Below are 16140 nucleotides of genomic sequence, written 5' to 3'. Positions count from 1 at the left end.
CCATCGTTTGATTTGATGTGTTCATTGGTGGTCTTCATGACACAATCAAGAATATGCAGCTAAATTGAGCACGCGCGCGCGCGCATACACATGCACACAAATGCCCACGACGCGACGGAAAGGCCACGAATGTATCATCAACTGCTCTTGACAACCGTCGCAGGATCTGTCTCAAGCGTGACGCGTTTGAGCAGGGGGCGCGCCGATTCCGGCAGCGTGGCTAAAAGCTGCCGCTTATCCTCTGCAAAGGCTTTGAGCCGGGCGAGCTCTGCCCCTGTTGGCTTGCCACCCTTCGGCCGAGGCGGGGCCTGTCGCAACAGCTGCTGCCACTCGGCCACCAGCTCCGACGTCATGTATAGAGCTGGATCTACCCGATCTGTCTCTGGTGTGGCTGCCCGACACACCACCTCCCGATCAATCCGAACCTCCACGGCCACCGGTAAGTGGTCCGAGCCATGCTGCGCGCTGGGCAAAAGATGTGCCAACACTGCGTCCCGCGTCTCGGGTGCAAACGGGGCGTGCCGTGCCACCAGCTCACAGTTGCTCGACAACAGCACGTGGTCCATCCGAGACACGAGATAGCGGGCCACAAACGTGAACAGGTCGACGTTCTCGTACGCCGAGTACATGAGCAACCGGTGTCCGTCCAAGGATGCCACCACTTCGTCTGCCGCCGCACTCGCTTCGGTTGCCTCTGTAGCGTCCCCCTCGGCGTCGCTCTCCTCTTCAGCTGGCGCTTCTCCTTCAGGGCCGCCGGAGCTACTGGTGCTTGCAAACACGCTTTGTCCTTGCGCCTCGAGCGCCTGGGCATGCGGTGCGCCCGCGCGCAGAGCCAGCGTTTGCTGCAGCACATACCGAACGCATCGGGTATGTTCCTCATCATTAAAGTCGCCCAGCACTACAGTCGCGTCCGCATTGAGACGCTCGACCAATCGCATCACGCTCTCGGCCTGCCGCAGTCGATCAGCCTCCCGCGATGCCTGCGCAATAAGGTGACAATTTGCAAGGGCTAGCGATGTCGACGTCACACGGTCCTGCAGGCCCAGGATCAAGGCCCGGCTGCGATGGTGCTCCTTGGTAACCTCAAACCGCGCACTGCGCAGAAATATTGCCACGCCCACCGGGTGGTCTGGCTCGCGATTCTATCCACAGCACAACAAAGCCCCACGCCGCGTCATCTCGATCAGAGCTCACCACCTAGACCAGTAGCCCTCCCCACTCCCATTGGTCTCTCCGGCCATCCCGAGCCACCCCTTTTCTTTGCTTGCTCCATCCTGCACAAACAACGCTGCTCAACTCTTTTACGCCGACCATCCTACGCCGGCCAAACGCACCGTATCGTTTTGCATGATGCATCGATCATAACCCAGGCTTTGCATAAAGGGACAAAACTCGTCGTCAAACTTGGCAAACTCCACCTCTTGCATGCAGACAATGTCGCCTTTGAGGCGCCGAACTTCCTGCTGAATGCAGGGCCAGCGGTGGGACCACTGGAGATGCTCTTCCGGGATGTCACCAAAATAATGCTTCCGCTTCTCCTCATTGCCTGCGCAGATCAGTTCCACCAAAGCGCCACCAGAATAAGATGCCGAACCCCAGACTTGTGACAGGCTGTGTACGTCATACGACCACAGATGAGCAACTTGCAGTGCACATTGAACGTACGCAGATGGTGGCGCACGTAGCAATCGGCCAGGACATTGTAGGTGACAAGTCGGATGTTGGTGGGATTGGGCTCCAGCTGGGTCATGTCTTGGCTCTCAATGACGTGGAGTCGCTCATCGACGGCCTTGATGGCCGTCAGGCAACGCTTGAGGTGCTGGTGATGCAATGCCATGATGCTCGGATTGAAAACTGCCACTGACCGCACAAGCGAGTTGTACTCCACCCCGCGCCACACCTTGCCTGTGCCGTGCACGAACACTCAAGTCTCACAGCACCAACCGCCCCCGTTATTCAATGCCAAAAGCGCAAGGAGGTCAACCCAAAATGGGCAGCACATTACCCGCACCGCACTAGAGCGTCTCTATAACAATGTCTCGCTAGCTCTTCTGCCCCCTCTTCAGTCAAGAGAGAGAGAGAGAGAGAGAGAGAGAGAGAGAGAGAGAGAGAGAGAGAGAGAGAGAGAGAGAGAGAGAGAGAGAGAGAGAGAGAGAGAGAGAGAGAGAGAGAGAGAGAGAGAGAGAGAGAGAGAGAGAGAGAGAGAGAGAGAGAGAGAGAAACTGTGCGTGTGTGTGTGTGCCGATGTCATAACGGGGCACGAGCGCCCGGTGTGTAACAGGAAGAGAGAGAGAGAGAGACAGAGAGAGAGAGACAGAGAGAGAGAGAGAGAGAGAGAGAGAGAGAGAGAGAGAGAGAGAGAGAGAGAGAGAGAGAGAGAGAGAGAGAGAGAGAGAGAGAGAGAGAGAGAGAGAGAGAGAGAGAGAGAGAGAGAGAAAGTGTAAAACGTCACACTAAACAAGACATCAATTCTTTTGTTTTTTTTTTGTTTTGTCTTTTTATTTTTTTTATTTTTGTGCCGCCTGGTGTTGAACACACTCTTTAGTGGGATGGCGCCTTACCACATGGGGGCGACGCCATGACCATAACGGGCGGTGGGCAGAGAAAGACCCAAGAGCTGGCTCAGGCTGGTGTGGCGGCTGACAAACTCGTCAATGTTGACATAAACGCCCTTGAGAAAGCGAATGTGGCCTTCATGGAGCACAAAGCTGCGACGGCCGTGCAGCATCCGGCGGTTGTTGAAGCAGAGCGTCTCGTTGGGAAGAAGCCGATGCTCGATGAGCAAATCAGTGCTTTCGCGGATCACCATGCCCAACGCTGCGTAGGCATCAAAGTAGCGGCGACAGAGACCGGGCTCGAGAAAGGGCAAAGCCCCTTCAAAGGGAGGCGCCCAAACCAGCTCCAAAGGCTCGCCACTTTCGGGGTCGGCCGTAATGATGGGTCGTTGCGCCACCAAATGGGCGGGCAGTGCCCGATCATAGTGCACCTACAGGTTGAAACCCCCACCCCATGAGACAGAATAGGAAAACGTGTCAAGGCAGGAAACCCGACACGTAAAGTAAAACAAATAAGACTCCAAAGGAAACATGGGACTTTCTTTTGGCCACAAGAGATTAAACACACCTTTTCAAAAGTCATGGGTACTTGTTGAAGCAGGTGATAGGCGTCAGGGTCCTGATCGCGCAGCCGAGCAGCCACGGCCAGGCCATCCATCAGCAGCGATTCACCACCCTCAATCGTCTCGTGAAAGTCGGCACAATGCAAAAACTGCAGGCCTGCCCAAACAGCACAAGAGTGGCACGCAAGCAAAACCGAACCCCACGACTGAGTGCTGGGCCAAAACAAGCGGGTGAGAGCAAGCCTCCATACTACAGACCTGGAGTTGACTCGTAATATACGAGGTCTTGATGCAAATCCAAGGCCACACTGGAGTAGGCAATGTTGATGGGGTTTTCCGTCGCCACCACGTCAAAAGTTGCGCCGTAGATGGTCGGCTGAATGGAGAGCAAGGAGCAAACGAGATGAACACACACACACACACACACACACACACACCAATGAAATGTACAAGAGAACACATGCAGTGTTACACGCACTTGTATCAATACCTACCATGGGCTGACTGATTCGAGCCGCAAGGTCGACGACGCGGGCATCGGGATCGCCAGCGGGAGCATCCACGAGAAGGGCGGCGCCTTTGTTGGCCATGTCGTCAAGCCAGGCAAAGAGTTGCGGCGTGTCGCCCTGCACCACATCTGTGTAACGATGAACAGCCAAATTGGCTGGCTCAACCAGATTTAGAGGTGTTAGCGTGCGTCGCGTGTCAGCGAGCACCTGCGTGGCTCGAAGCGAACGAGCCAGAGCGTCTTCAGGCAAAACGACGGTGTGGATCACTTGCAGGCCTGTGGGAGTGGGCCGAGCCACGTCCAGCTCAACATGCCCCTGCTGGGGCTGCCAGCGTACGGCTTGCAGCTCTTCATTGTGTTGAAGGGCATTGTCGGGAGGATAGCGCTGGCGCTGGCCACTGCAAGGGGCGGGGGGGGGAGCATAATCGCCAGGATTGCATATCATGGAGTTGCACCACAGTCACGCCCAGATTGGAACAGATGCATTTGGAAAGGGGAGAGGGGAGAAAGATGCGAGCAAAAGCAGATGAATCAAAACAAACCTTCCGGCTTGAACACAGGTAGAGCAACGGCATTGATGAAAGGCCCAGGCCAAGTCGAGCGTCGTGATTTGACCCGTGCTCCACTCGAGTGTAAGGGTCGCGGAATCGCTTTGGTCCGCGGCCAAGAGGTGCGGGTGCCCCTCAGAGGGGCGTGGCAGCACATTGACTTGAGTTTCTGGTGAGGCCAGGCCCAGGTGGCGTCGGCCCAGAGCGAGGCTTTCAGCCGGCACGATGGTACGAGCAGCTGCCGGCCATCGCGCGCCAACGAGGCCACGGCCCAGGCGCGGCAGGCGGGTCAGCACTCGCAACATGTCTCGCGATAGCGACAAGCGTAAATGTTCAAAGATGGCCTGGAGGCTGGTTGGTGACCCGCCTTTGGTCCGCAAAAGAGGACCTTGCTTGGACAGAAGGATGTCTAGAGGCTCAACGAGCTTGTCCTGGCAACTTCCAACGAATAACGGAGGCAGCCCCCTCACCAAAGGAAAGACCCAAACGCACGCCAGCCATTGCTGTGCCGCGCAACCAGTACCACGTGTGGTGTGGCAGCCAAGGACGGGTAACGCCCTCGAATAGCCGGAAAGGAAAGGAAAAAGCCTGTCGAGAAGAGCCAGCGGATGAGTGCACACGACATCGACGACGGCAGGAGATCCAAACGCAAACGGCAGCCGGCTGGCACGTCTCTTCACTCTTCAGCAAAGTGCACGCTCCCTTCCCTCCATCAAAGATAAGAGAAGCAGCGGAACACCATGCCAGAAGAGCCAACGACGGCGCCAGCAGCTGAGGCGGCAAGCGGTGCACCGGGCAAGGGCGTTCCCGCGCTGCCAAACAATCAACTGATTTACCCAATCAAACTTGACGAAAAATACAACCGAAGGCACTCACATGTATTTTACATTATTGAACTATTATTTTAGTATTTTACTTTTCACGGTAGTGCTTGATGATGTGTCGGAGGAAAGGACTGCCCATATCAACCTAAGATATAATATAGTATTATACTTATGTAGACGGGTATAGCTTTGAAGTCCATCAAGTAATGTACTGTGCGAAATACTTTTTCGTGCTGTGCATAGCACGCGTTGCTCATGACATCGCATCACACACCATCACGCGCTTGTTGTGTGTTCCTCTCTCTCTCTCTCTCGGCTTTTTGCTCTCTCTCTCTCTCTCTCTCTTCATGCGCGAGTCACTGAATGGCGGCGGAGGGGCATAGGTGACGGTGAGGGGACTCATCGTACCACCTCACAAGAGAAGCTTGCGGAGAAGGAGGGTTCGGTTCGCATATTCACGCTTTTCACCTGCACCTGTTGCAGCATTAGTTAGGACGGCCAACGCACGCGCGTTGTGATTTCACCGCGTTGCTTCACCGGTCTCGCTCGCTGCAATGTGGCGGATACCGCTGCGACGGGCCGCCCTGCGCGTGCTGGAGCACACGTTGCCGGTCCCAAGTCGTGCTCCAGGATCCACCCAGGTCACGAGTCCACAGGCGTTTACCTCACCGATGCAGCTGCGTGAGCCTGTCTCTGCCCGTTCGGCGCGCCGGCGCCGTTTCGCACGACTCGCCTCCTCTTCGTCCGGTTCCGGCAGCTCCGGCGGTCCCGGCGGCCCCGGCGGCCTCAGTGGCCCACGTCCCAGCAGCTTGCCTCATTCTGGCACCAAGGCTACGGGGCCAACCTCGGGTGCAGGTGGGGCAGCGGGTGCAACCGGGGCACACATACCCAACGCGGACAGCGTTCGCGAGGCTGCTCGCGTCACACTGGCCCGCTACATGGAGATGGAAGATTACATGCGCTGGCATGGGTACAATACATTGCGCATTCTTGGCGGCATCCTGGCTTCTGCGGGCCTGCTCATGTACTTTTATCGTGAACCTATCCGAGCTAGTGTGTCCGACGAGGTGGCGGGCGTGACGCGGCGCTCCCTCGAGAACAAGGAGGTCGTGGAGCAGGCCAACGAGTTGACCAAAGAGGTCCTCCAACGCCTACTCACCGACCCGCGCATCGCAGAAAATGCCAGCACCTTTTTGCAAGAACTTTTTCGCATGCCCGAGACGCAGCGTGCCACCGTCAATCTCCTCGTCTGGGTCATGCAGGATCCCTCGGCTCGTAAACAGACGCAAGAGCTGGCCGGTTCCATCGTGGGTTGGCTGGCTCAGGATCCGACCACGCAAACCAACTTGGCCAAGCTGGTCATTGACGTCCTGCGCCGTGACGACACCCAGGCGGCCGTCTCACAAATGGCCAAGCGCGTTTTGGATGACCCAGTGACTCGCATGCAAGCCGCGCAGATGGTTGCCGATCTCATGGAGTTTGAAGTGGTGCGCCGCAAGAGCGTTGAACTTGGCGTCTATACTTCCCACGGTGTCCTTGATGACCAGGGCATTCATGATCATACCGTCGACTTTCTCACCGCTACCCTGGGTGACCCTGCGCTGCAAAAGTCTGGAGGCCAAGCCATCTGGAAAGCCGTGGGCTACAGCGTCATGCCCTCCTTCCGCCTTTGGCCCCAATGGGGAAGCGGCAACTTGGCCACACAGGCCGCTTCTCAAAACAAGCTCGAAGCAAGCAAGCCCTCGGCGTGACACTTGCCGGCCCCTTGCGCGTGCCAAATGTGTCAAGCTTGTTTTTGGGTCAACATAGGCACAGGCACGCCGTCATGCCGCTATTCATCGTTTCATGCGTCACTTAGCTATCTAGGCCCATCCTTTCGTGGCCCCCCCTTGTCGCCCGAGGCGACTCGCCCTGTTTCCTTGACTCCTAGTGCCCGATTCATCTCAATCGAAGAACACCTCCATCCCTTTCGTTCGTTTCACACACACACACACTCACAATATCTCTCTTCTTGTGCTGCGACTGTCAGACATTTTTTTCACACAAAATCAACATTAGAGGTTGCGACGACGCATCGGAACGAACACACCTCATTCCGTGCAACGGCTGCTGCGGATATCTTTGCATCAGCATCGGCCGTGGCGCCCGGGCCGGTGAGCCGCAGCAGATTGGGTCAGAGAGGGCCGTTGGCTCTGTTGTTGAACGGAGGCTTGGTGCCGGCGGCGCATCATGGGCGAGCGCAAGGGCACCAACAAGTATTACCCGCCAGATTTTGACCCGGCGGTGCATGGGTCATTGAACGGCTACCATGGCGTGCACGCGCTGCGCGAGCGTGCGCGTAAAATTACGCAGGGCATCCTCATCATCCGCTTTGAAGCCCCGTGGAACTTTTGGTGTGGCGGCTGTGGCGCACATGTCGAACGCGGCGTTCGCTACAACGCTGAGAAAAAGCGCGTGGGCAACTACTACACCACCCCGATCTGGGCCTTTCGCATGAAGTGTCACCTCTGCGACAACCACTTTGTTTTCGAGACAGACCCCAAGAATTGCGACTACAAAATCACCGAGGGCGCGCGCCGTAAGAATGAACAATGGGATCCTGCTACTACCCAGGTCATTGACCTGCCTGATGACGCCGAAAAGGCCAAGCGCGCGGCCGACGCCATGTACCGCCTGGAGCACGACGCTTCTGACCAGGCACGCGCCAAAAAGGCCAAGCCCCAGCTCCTTCAGCTCATTGAACTCAAAGACCGCACAACAAAGTTTGACTACGATACCAACGCCGCCCTCCGTCGCTCCTTTCGCGCCGAGAAGAAGGAACGTCAGCGCCAGCAGGCCGCCGACGATGTTCTCAAGGAGCGCGCTGGCATCCAGGACCTTGAGCTGCTCCCAGAAGACGACAGTGACGCCGCGCACGCGCGCCGCGTGTCCTTTCAAAGCCAGAAAAAAACATCCCCGGCCACCCGCTCTGCTCGAGCCGCCGGCCAGGCTGTGCGTCGTCAAATCCGCCAAGCGAGCATCTTTGGCAAGTCGGCCGCCAGCCCGAGCCAGGGCGCCACGTCTGTCCCCGCAGCACTCGTACGCCAGGCATATCGTCAGCAGCAACGGCAAGCCATTGCAGAAGGCCGCCAGCGCCGTAGTGACTTGGTCTCGCGCACGCCACAGCGAGATGCGTCGACGTCCGCTGTCACTGACGAGCAGGCTGCCCCAGCCTTGGAGTCAAAGGCCACCTTGCTCGTGTCCTACCCTGACTCGGATGACAGCGTTGAACATGACAGCAAAAGCCACACTAAAGAACAGCCATCTGCATGATGTGACGACACGCGCAAGCTTTCACAAATTGGTCGCCCCCCTCCTCCATCCTGTCTTTTGCGCTTCGCAGCCTCGGGCCAAGACGCAACAATAGAGCTCCCTGTGCTGTGTGCTGTGATTTCCTTATGCTTCAACTAGCGGCTGAGCCGCGCCTCGACAATCGACTTGTCAACCATCACGTTCCCTGAGTTGTGTCCCCCTTCACCCTGTCATAAGATCAGGCTGCACCTGTGGTCGGCCCGTGTCGCCGCATGAACCAAACAAGTCATGTCGTGCGCACAATGTGTATCATCATGTGAATGGAAATAGCCGTGACCGCTCGCCGACAGGGAAACCTCTCCGATTGAAGCATGGTGAATAAAACGGACAAGGAAGCACTGATGATGGTCGATCAACGAGTAGAGATTGGTGTTGTGTGCAATATCTACGACTTCCAATTTAGAATCGCAGCTTCTGGAAGAACCACTTATCCTCGCCGGCCTTGTACTGCTTGGTGAACTTGGACTTGATCTCCTTGCGAGCCTTGGACTTGGCGCTCAGGTCCTTGAGGGCGGCCTTGGAGACCTTGGCCTTGTCAAGGTCGATCGAGACCGAGTAGCTGCAAATTTTGAAAGAAAACACAAGATCATGAGCGGAACATGGTGCGGCACCCGCACATAACACACACACAACGTTCAAAATAAACCATGCATGCAGCTTTGGATGCAGGGTGGAGCGAATGTACAAGAGACATACCGAGTGGGCATGATGTGGTTGTAGTTGACAACCTTGAGGAAGGGCTTGACGGTGCTCTTCTTGGCAATCTTCTTCTCAGACATGCGCTTGGTGATCTTACGGGGGTAACGGTCGATACCCGCAACCAAGGCATGGCCGAAAGGCTTGCCGCTTCTGTTGACGTGGGCAATGATGGTGACGTGAGCGTGAGACGCAGCACCAATGTACCGAGGAAGCTATACGCGATGACGGTTTTGGCTGAAACAAATGACCACATCCTGTCCCATTGTGACCACGCCTACGAGCTGTTTGAAAAAGCAAATTACATACCCCTCGTCAAAGGGGGTCACAATGACGGCCTTGCGGCCGGCATAACGGCCGCTGAGAAGGATGACAACCTGCCAATGAGACAAACAGAAGCGCTTGTGAGGGGGCGCGGATTCATCTCAAAAGCGTCTGGAAAAGAGAATAATGCTCAAGGAGAGATAAAACGCTCTTCCAGACATATTCAGCCGTCACATCTCTCGACAAGCAAAGACAAACCTTCTTCTCCTTGAGGAAACGACCCATCGTGCCTGCAGAGTGGTCGGAAGCACACCAGGAACATGGCGCGAGACGGAAAATGACATGAGATGCACAAAACCAGCGGTGGCATTGGAATGGCGGCTGTATGTCTTTTGGATCAGGCAACATGAACGACAAAAGTCCAACGGCTGGGCTCGTGCCAAGCCCCGCCAAGACTCATCCAGCACATGGGCCGTAGCGAGCCATCGCGACAGAAGCGAGTGGCTGAGCAAGTCCGAGTGTGGCCTGCTGCGTCGGCGAATGGCGACGACGCCAAGCATATCCATGCCATGCCAGGCAAGGCTGAAGCCAGGGGCAACGAAGCGCACACTTCTTGACTCTGGAAGCTCATCCAGCCACCCGCACTGCCATCGCGACAATCACATCAAGGCCCCGAGCCAGGGCCTGCCAACCCCGGTCTCGGTCTTCCGCAGACTTTCTGTATCAGAGCGCACGTACCGAGTGGTAAAAAAAAAGTGCACGAGGTTAAAACCCACGTCGAGGATCGCTTGGAAGCGAAAATATCCTCCTCCTGGAAATGAAAGCGCGTCTTCTCTAAAATAACTTTGTCTCGGTTTTACATTAGAGGGGTATCTGTTGGCTTCGAAATTCATCTCTCGAGTTTTGCTGTTCATCTCTGTCTCTCTCTCTCTGTCTCTCTCTCTGTCTCTCTCTCTGTCTCTCTCTCTGTCTCTGTCTCTCTGTCTCTCTCTCTGTCTCTCTCTCTCTCTGTCTCTCTCTCTGTCTCTCTGTCTCTCTCTCTCTCTCCTCTCTCTCTCTCGTTTTTTGATTTGGAAGAGACAGAAATGGCGGTGACAGTGGCCGCGGGTGTACCGTAGTCATGATTGAGGAGGACGACGACGGCGGCGGTGCAACGCGCTGTTCGATGGCTGCAACTGTCACCACCGGGAACGACGACACGACAGAGGCTGTGCAGTACCTGCGACAAGCCTTCCCGCTGCCCGACGATCTGTTTTGGACGTTTGAGGATCCGGCCTTTCAAGCCTGGACGACGGCCAACCTCTCGCGACCGCCCCTGCCCCCGCAACCCCTTGATCCTTATTGCGAGCCTGCACCGTTGAAGCTTCGTACGATTCTCTGGCCTGCCTGCCTGCCTGCCTGCCTGCCTGCCTGCCTCCCTCGCGCCGAGTGGGATGTGTGGTGCTTTTTGTTTCTCTCTCTCTCTCTCTCTCTCTCTCTCTCTCTCTCTCTCTCTCTCTCTCTCTCTCTCTCTCTCTCTCTCTCTCTCTCTGTCTCTCCCTGCTTTGTGTCTATTCAAATGCTTCGCGCCCCATCTTGCCTCCCACTTCTTGCTCATTGGCATGCTTGATAGGAGCTCCAACGCCGCCACCGCCGGCTGGATCAACACCCAAGGCGGCAGGGACAAAGACCACGGCGCCCAGGGGCACCTCCGCTACCAAGACCAACTCATCCAAGACCAACTCATCCAAGACCAACTCATCCAAGGCCAGCTCATCCAAGGGAAGCTCATCCAAGACCAACTCAGCGAAAGCCAACTCAAAGGCCGCCTCAAAGGCCAACTCAAAGGCCAGTTCGCCCAGGAACGGCAGACCATCAGCGCCCACGCCTGATTCAACCTCCAAAAGCAAACAACGTGAGCTCCATCCCCCTCCCGCACCTCTTACAGGCCAGTCTGACTCACAGAGTGCGCCAGCTCCTCGGTTTGCCTTGATCCCTAACATCAAATCCCGTTGTCTGTTCTCTCCCACAAGGCAAACAAAAGCGCTTGTCAAAGTCGACAGCACAAAGACGCAACAGCTTGTGTGCAGGCTCCGCCGACGACATGGGTAACATTTTCAACACCCCATCCCCCTCTCCCTCTGACGACCCGCATCTTGCCGCGGCTGGCACCGACAACGTGGCATCTTCCCGAAGCTCCAATGCCAAGCCACCGCCAAGATACATGTATGGACCAAACGGTGCTCTCGTGCGGCGGGGTCGCGGGCGCCCGCGCAAGGATGGCCTGCCCCCAGGTTCGGGACCCTCTCTTGTCAAACCTTCTTCCGATCATGACTCGTCGTGCTCTTCGTCCACCACACAAGGCAAACCGGCATCCAGTGCTGGATCCACTTTTACGGCTCATGCCACGGCTGCCATAAAATCCCAAACTGACACAAGACTTGATTCTCGTTTCAATTCGCCGCCGGCCAGTTTCACCCCCTCTTTGCGGTCCCGGACATCCTCCCCCACCACCAAAGGAGAAGATGTTGACGAACTCTTAGCGCCCGCAAACGCAGACCACAAAGGCCAGATGAACGAGCGCTCGCCGGATGCTGGAATGCAGGACGACCTCCACGGCCCCAAGGCAGACGAAACGATGCCCACGCGAGCACAACCACGCCCGACCAGCCGTTCCGAGCTGGAAATACGGTTCCTCGCCAGCCTGCATCGAGCGTGCGTGACGGCAGAACACCTGGCCAACCTGCGCAATCACGTCGAGATTTTTAATAGTGCCATTCAAGCTGAGATCGAAACAGAAGACGCCGCCAATCGAGCTGTGGAAGCCATACTCGCAAAGTACAACGTGGCTGCTGATGTTGTCGCCGCCATCCGAGAGAAATACCGCCAATCAGTCGTGCCCAGCCTTCACAATCCGAGCAAATCTGCCTCTTCTAGCACCGCGTCTTCCCGCCACAAATATAGCGATGGCAGCAGCAGCAGCCGTGGTAGCATTGCCGGCAGCAGCCATGGAAAAACAGCCGAGTCCGCCTTACCAGGATCTCCTTCAGCCCCCATGCAACCAAGCTCGCCCCAATCGACGGCATCTACAACCACTGATCGACGCAGCACGCGGCGGCGAACATCGCTCAAAAAAGAAAATGATCAAGTGAGCCCACAGCCTGCTCAACGGCGTGGTTCAGGCTTGAGCTCTACCCTTGGCACGGAGACTTTGCCGACACGCACATCTACACCCGCTGCGGCAATGGCGAACGACGACTTGGACGGACTCCCCGTTGACGGCGTTATCTGCCAGCATGCCTATGTCCTACACCCTCCACTCGACTGGAAACCCCCAGCTTGGTTGACCAGCCCCGGTATAAACTCGCACGATTACATGCATAGGGACCTGAAAAGCAAGGGGAGGGCTGGCTCTTGCTTTGGCCAAAGAAAAAACACCAAACCAGTTCTTACCGCTTCATGTCGGGAAGGGGAACGCCTTTTTGCCCACGTTTTTTTGTTGCTCTTCTTGGAGAGCTTGATGGCCAGTGAGAAAAAGAAGCGGGGGGGCTGTGTTCGGGAAACGAAGAAGTGTTCAGCCCACCTGCTTTTCATGCTGTTGCATTGTTGGCTTTTGTCACCAAATATTAGACACGACACGTACCGGATTGCCAACCCCCAATTGGGGCGTATATACCACGCTCGACGATCAACAGCAGCCCAATGTTTCAGATTTCAATTCCAGGCGCCGCCAAGACGTGCGTGTACTTGAACCTAACCCTTGGTGCCATTCCGGTGAATTGGGCTTCTGCAGCTGACAGCCATGCTCTCGCACATTTATCTTGTCTGCAGGATTGGCGTGACGAGCGCTATGAACGACGACACCAGAGTTTCGAGGTCAAGGAGCGCAAGGCTCGAGCTCATGAACTGGAGGCCATCGAACGGGTCATGGCACAGCGCCGTGCGCAGAGCGAGTGTAAACGGGCCAAGCGCTGTTCTGAAGGCGTCCAACGATCAACTTCACGAGCTTCGGTCACCTCCACGTCCCTTCACGATACGAGTGACGTCGAGCTGGACGAGAACAACGATGATAGCGATGGGCACGAGCTCGCAAGCAACGCGGCCGAGACTGAGGACCAGTTTAGCGAGGCCGATCCCATGGACGATGATCACCAGGCAGGGCTTGACCTCGACCATCATTCAGAACATGAGTCAGAGCCAGAGTTACCCACAGCGGCCGGCTGGGATGCCCGTTACGGAGCGTTGCTTCATGTGCCAGAGGACGGTAAGCCGTGCGTGGCCATGTCAAAGTGGATGCTTGCAGCTGATTTGCCTCGGCTCGCGTTTTGACAGCTCACTAGCCCGGCTGCTTTTGTTGGCCCGCTTTTATGTTTGCAACTTGCCGCCATGATTGTGCGCGAATCTGATTACTGTTAGAGATTCATCGACCCGACGCCAAGCTGTTGCTGGCTGACCGTGTGCCTTTAACAGCCTTTGGCCGCAGCGTCCCAGACTTTCAGCAGCAGCCTTTTGAGTACGTGCATCACCACACTTTTCGAAAATATAACTGCAGCCGGTGAATGATCTCACTTCTTCTGTGCTCCGCTTTCACGACAGATTGCCCATTAGCGTCCACGTACCGCTTTCACCCGCGAGCAAGGTCTGAGGCGCTTTGGAGGAGTGCGCTTCACTGCTCTGACTGCGAGTGTTATGTGCGTGTATTTCGTGTCGACTCGAGCATGACGAGTCGAGCATCCACAACCATCTGTGTCCTGATTCGAGTTTTGATTGTAAATTCTGTCTTCTTCCCTTTTCGTTCTCAAAGACACTTCAAATGGCCTGCCCACTCGCCCTGCTCGCGGCAAAGACATATCCACGAGGAAATGGACGTAGAACATAGAAAGAAGAGAAGAGAGACAATGTACAGTGTTCGGAGTGAACCACCAGAGGCCCAACTGAACCAGCGTGAAGAAAGTTCTTGGAGGCACGGCGCGCGGCGCCGTAGGTGTCCCATGCGCGGTCCAGAAGAAGGAAAAGGGCACAGAAGCCGACTACTTCCAGCGAATGCCAGATGTGCCGTGAAGCTGAGACTTGAGCTGGTTGGACGAAGCCCATTCGGCGTTGAGATAGGCATCTTCATCTGCCTTCTCCAGCTGCTTCCACTCCTCTTGCTTTTTATAAGCGTAGGCCATCATCTTCTTTTGCGTCTCCTCGTCGTACACGGGCTCGCGTGTCGGCTGCCCCGCCCCCTTCTATAAATCACCGCACCACGATGGTAGAAATAACAAGAGTGTGAGTGAGTGAGTGAGTGCGTGAGTGGGAGTGAGTGGGAGCATGTTGAGCTCTTGATTACCGGGCTCGAACATGAAGAAGAGGCAAGTAACACGCAAGCGGCCACGTACTTTTTGAGCTTTGCAGATGATCTTGGTCTTTTCGTTGCGGCCAATAAAATCGCTGAGTTTCTTGCCTCGCTGCAATTCCTTGCCGGCCCACCACAGCTGAAACTCGGCCGGTGGAATGACCTAGGCCAATTGACCCTGACATGAGCCACGGCGACCCATCTTACGAAAGAGCAGCACATGCTCTGGGCCTCAAGATGACTGCTGCAACAGGCCGACGGTACCTGTTTGGCAGCTTGCTTGCCACCCAAATCCTCAGCATCATCAAGGATGATTTGAACATCATCATAGGCCGGAAGACCCATGGGATATACAATCATGGTTGCGCCGCGAAGCTTATCAAACACGTCCTGAATGGTCTCTTGACTCAAAGCTTTGTTTTGCTTCGTCAGGTCCTGGACGAGAGGGAAAGAAGGTGAATTGAAAGGGGTGTACCGGCAACATATGGGCGGAGGCCAAAAGTTGACCGCAGCCGCACCTTGTGAATGGCGGCTTTGGCTTCGGCAATGGTCTTGCGGAGCACCTCTTGCATGGGCGGTTGTGGAGCATGCCCCGTGCGGTAGCCAATGTCATCCTTGACAAACTGTGAGCCCCCAGAGGGGTAGTACTTGTCCGACTCATCCTTGTGGCCCAGCTCGGCAATCTGCTCGTCCGTCAGGCCAACCATCTGAGGGGTCTTGGCAATGCCGTGGGTTGCCAGTTGATCCATAGCTACAAGCCCGAGGGACACGATGAGTTTCACACAAAAAGCACGAGGCGAGCGAGTTGGTCAGGAAGTGTGACGCCACCAGCAAGTCACATTCGGCTTCGTACCCATGCAGAGGCGATCAATGCGGAGGCGGTCATTGTAGACCTGTGCCAGCTCCTGCAGAAGTTGGTCCATCTCGATGGCCGTGGTCGTTTGATACAGAAATTGCGAGTCTTCCCCGCGCTTGACGTGCAGCACCACCATGATGATAGGGTTTCCGGTCAACAATTTGCACCTGCGCCGACCAAAGGCGAACGGATGAGCGCGATGGGCGTGATGTACCTTTCCCCGCCTCGGAAACTTTTTCTTCGTCTTCAACGCAATTCCCAGGCGACAACCCATCAGCCACCCCGCCTCGCAAACTGCCTGCGTCGCCAAGTTGAGCCAGAGGTCCTAAAGCACGCACCGTCACTCTTGCTCGTCGTTCAGAAAAAAAATAAAATCGGAACAAACTGCTTTCAAGCTTTTGGTTGGTAACTACCCGGTGAAACACGTGTTCACAACACCATCTTACAACGATGGGTACAAGTATAATACTTTTGTTGGACTGGCAGCGCTGAAACGTTGGAGCGCTTCTCTCTCTCTCTCTCTCTCTCTCTCCTCACTCTCTCTCTCTCTCTCTCTCTCTCTCTCTCTCTCTCTCTCTCTCTCTCTCTCTCTCTCTCTCTCTCTCTCTCTCTCTCTCTCTCTCTCTCTCTCTCTCTCTCTCTCTCTCTCTCTCTCTCT

The 16140-nt window shown here is 55.9% G+C and overlaps 5 protein-coding genes across 5 annotated transcripts; 2 read left to right on the top strand and 3 right to left on the bottom strand.

Moving 5' to 3' along the window:
• Positions 1-46: 46 nt before the first annotated feature.
• MONBRDRAFT_34194 (uncharacterized protein) lies at positions 47-2003 on the bottom strand. Its single transcript, XM_001749503.1, has 3 exons — positions 1666-2003; positions 1335-1546; positions 47-1142 (listed from the first exon to the last, which is right to left on the bottom strand). The coding sequence occupies exons 1-3, from the start codon at positions 1835-1837 to the stop codon at positions 138-140; spliced, it is 1389 nt and encodes a 462-aa protein (XP_001749555.1). The 5' UTR covers positions 1838-2003; the 3' UTR covers positions 47-137.
• A 446-nt stretch (positions 2004-2449) lies between these two features.
• Positions 2450-4736, bottom strand: MONBRDRAFT_38789 (uncharacterized protein). The gene is made up of 5 exons (XM_001749502.1): positions 4169-4736; positions 3613-4024; positions 3377-3494; positions 3124-3275; positions 2450-2986 (listed from the first exon to the last, which is right to left on the bottom strand). The coding sequence occupies exons 1-5, from the start codon at positions 4477-4479 to the stop codon at positions 2558-2560; spliced, it is 1422 nt and encodes a 473-aa protein (XP_001749554.1). The 5' UTR covers positions 4480-4736; the 3' UTR covers positions 2450-2557.
• Positions 4737-5520: 784 nt separating this feature from the next.
• MONBRDRAFT_38788 (uncharacterized protein) lies at positions 5521-6749 on the top strand (the record flags this gene model as incomplete). The annotated part of the gene is made up of 1 exon (XM_001749566.1): positions 5521-6749. Exon 1 carries the CDS (start codon positions 5553-5555, stop codon positions 6747-6749), a length of 1197 nt encoding a protein of 398 aa, XP_001749618.1. The 5' UTR covers positions 5521-5552.
• A 298-nt stretch (positions 6750-7047) lies between these two features.
• MONBRDRAFT_38787 (uncharacterized protein) lies at positions 7048-8487 on the top strand. Its single transcript, XM_001749565.1, has one exon. It carries the CDS (start codon positions 7228-7230, stop codon positions 8308-8310), a length of 1083 nt encoding a protein of 360 aa, XP_001749617.1. The 5' UTR covers positions 7048-7227; the 3' UTR covers positions 8311-8487.
• A 5831-nt stretch (positions 8488-14318) lies between these two features.
• MONBRDRAFT_34191 (uncharacterized protein) lies at positions 14319-15618 on the bottom strand (the record flags this gene model as incomplete). The annotated part of the gene is made up of 5 exons (XM_001749501.1): positions 14319-14519; positions 14670-14789; positions 14891-15061; positions 15145-15377; positions 15480-15618. The coding sequence occupies 5 exons, from the start codon at positions 15616-15618 to the stop codon at positions 14319-14321; spliced, it is 864 nt and encodes a 287-aa protein (XP_001749553.1).
• Positions 15619-16140: the final 522 nt, after the last annotated feature.

The sequence above is a fragment of the Monosiga brevicollis genome, genomic scaffold, assembly GCF_000002865.3.
Source record: "Monosiga brevicollis MX1 MONBRscaffold_31 genomic scaffold, whole genome shotgun sequence".
NCBI lineage: Eukaryota > Choanoflagellata > Craspedida > Salpingoecidae > Monosiga > Monosiga brevicollis.
The sequence above is the reverse complement of the archived record's forward strand: the minus strand, read 5'-3'. Positions and strand labels throughout refer to the sequence as shown.

Excerpts from the sequence above, each read along its gene's own strand:
- MONBRDRAFT_34194 (XM_001749503.1), bottom strand. The coding sequence starts at position 1,837 with ATGGCATTGCATCACCAGCACCTCAAGCGTTGCCTGACGGCCATCAAG. Across the intron at positions 1,547-1,665 it reads CTACGTGCGCCACCATCTGC|GCAATGAGGAGAAGCGGAAG; the intron begins GTACGTTCAATG and ends TGATCTGCGCAG. Across the intron at positions 1,143-1,334 it reads GCATCATGCAAAACGATACG|AATCGCGAGCCAGACCACCC; the intron begins GTGCGTTTGGCC and ends TGCTGTGGATAG.
- MONBRDRAFT_38789 (XM_001749502.1), bottom strand. The coding sequence starts at position 4,479 with ATGTTGCGAGTGCTGACCCGCCTGCCGCGCCTGGGCCGTGGCCTCGTT. Across the intron at positions 4,025-4,168 it reads ACCTGTGTTCAAGCCGGAAG|TGGCCAGCGCCAGCGCTATC; the intron begins GTTTGTTTTGAT and ends CGCCCCTTGCAG. Across the intron at positions 2,987-3,123 it reads TACCCATGACTTTTGAAAAG|GTGCACTATGATCGGGCACT; the intron begins GTGTGTTTAATC and ends TTCAACCTGTAG.
- MONBRDRAFT_38787 (XM_001749565.1), top strand. The coding sequence starts at position 7,228 with ATGGGCGAGCGCAAGGGCACCAACAAGTATTACCCGCCAGATTTTGAC.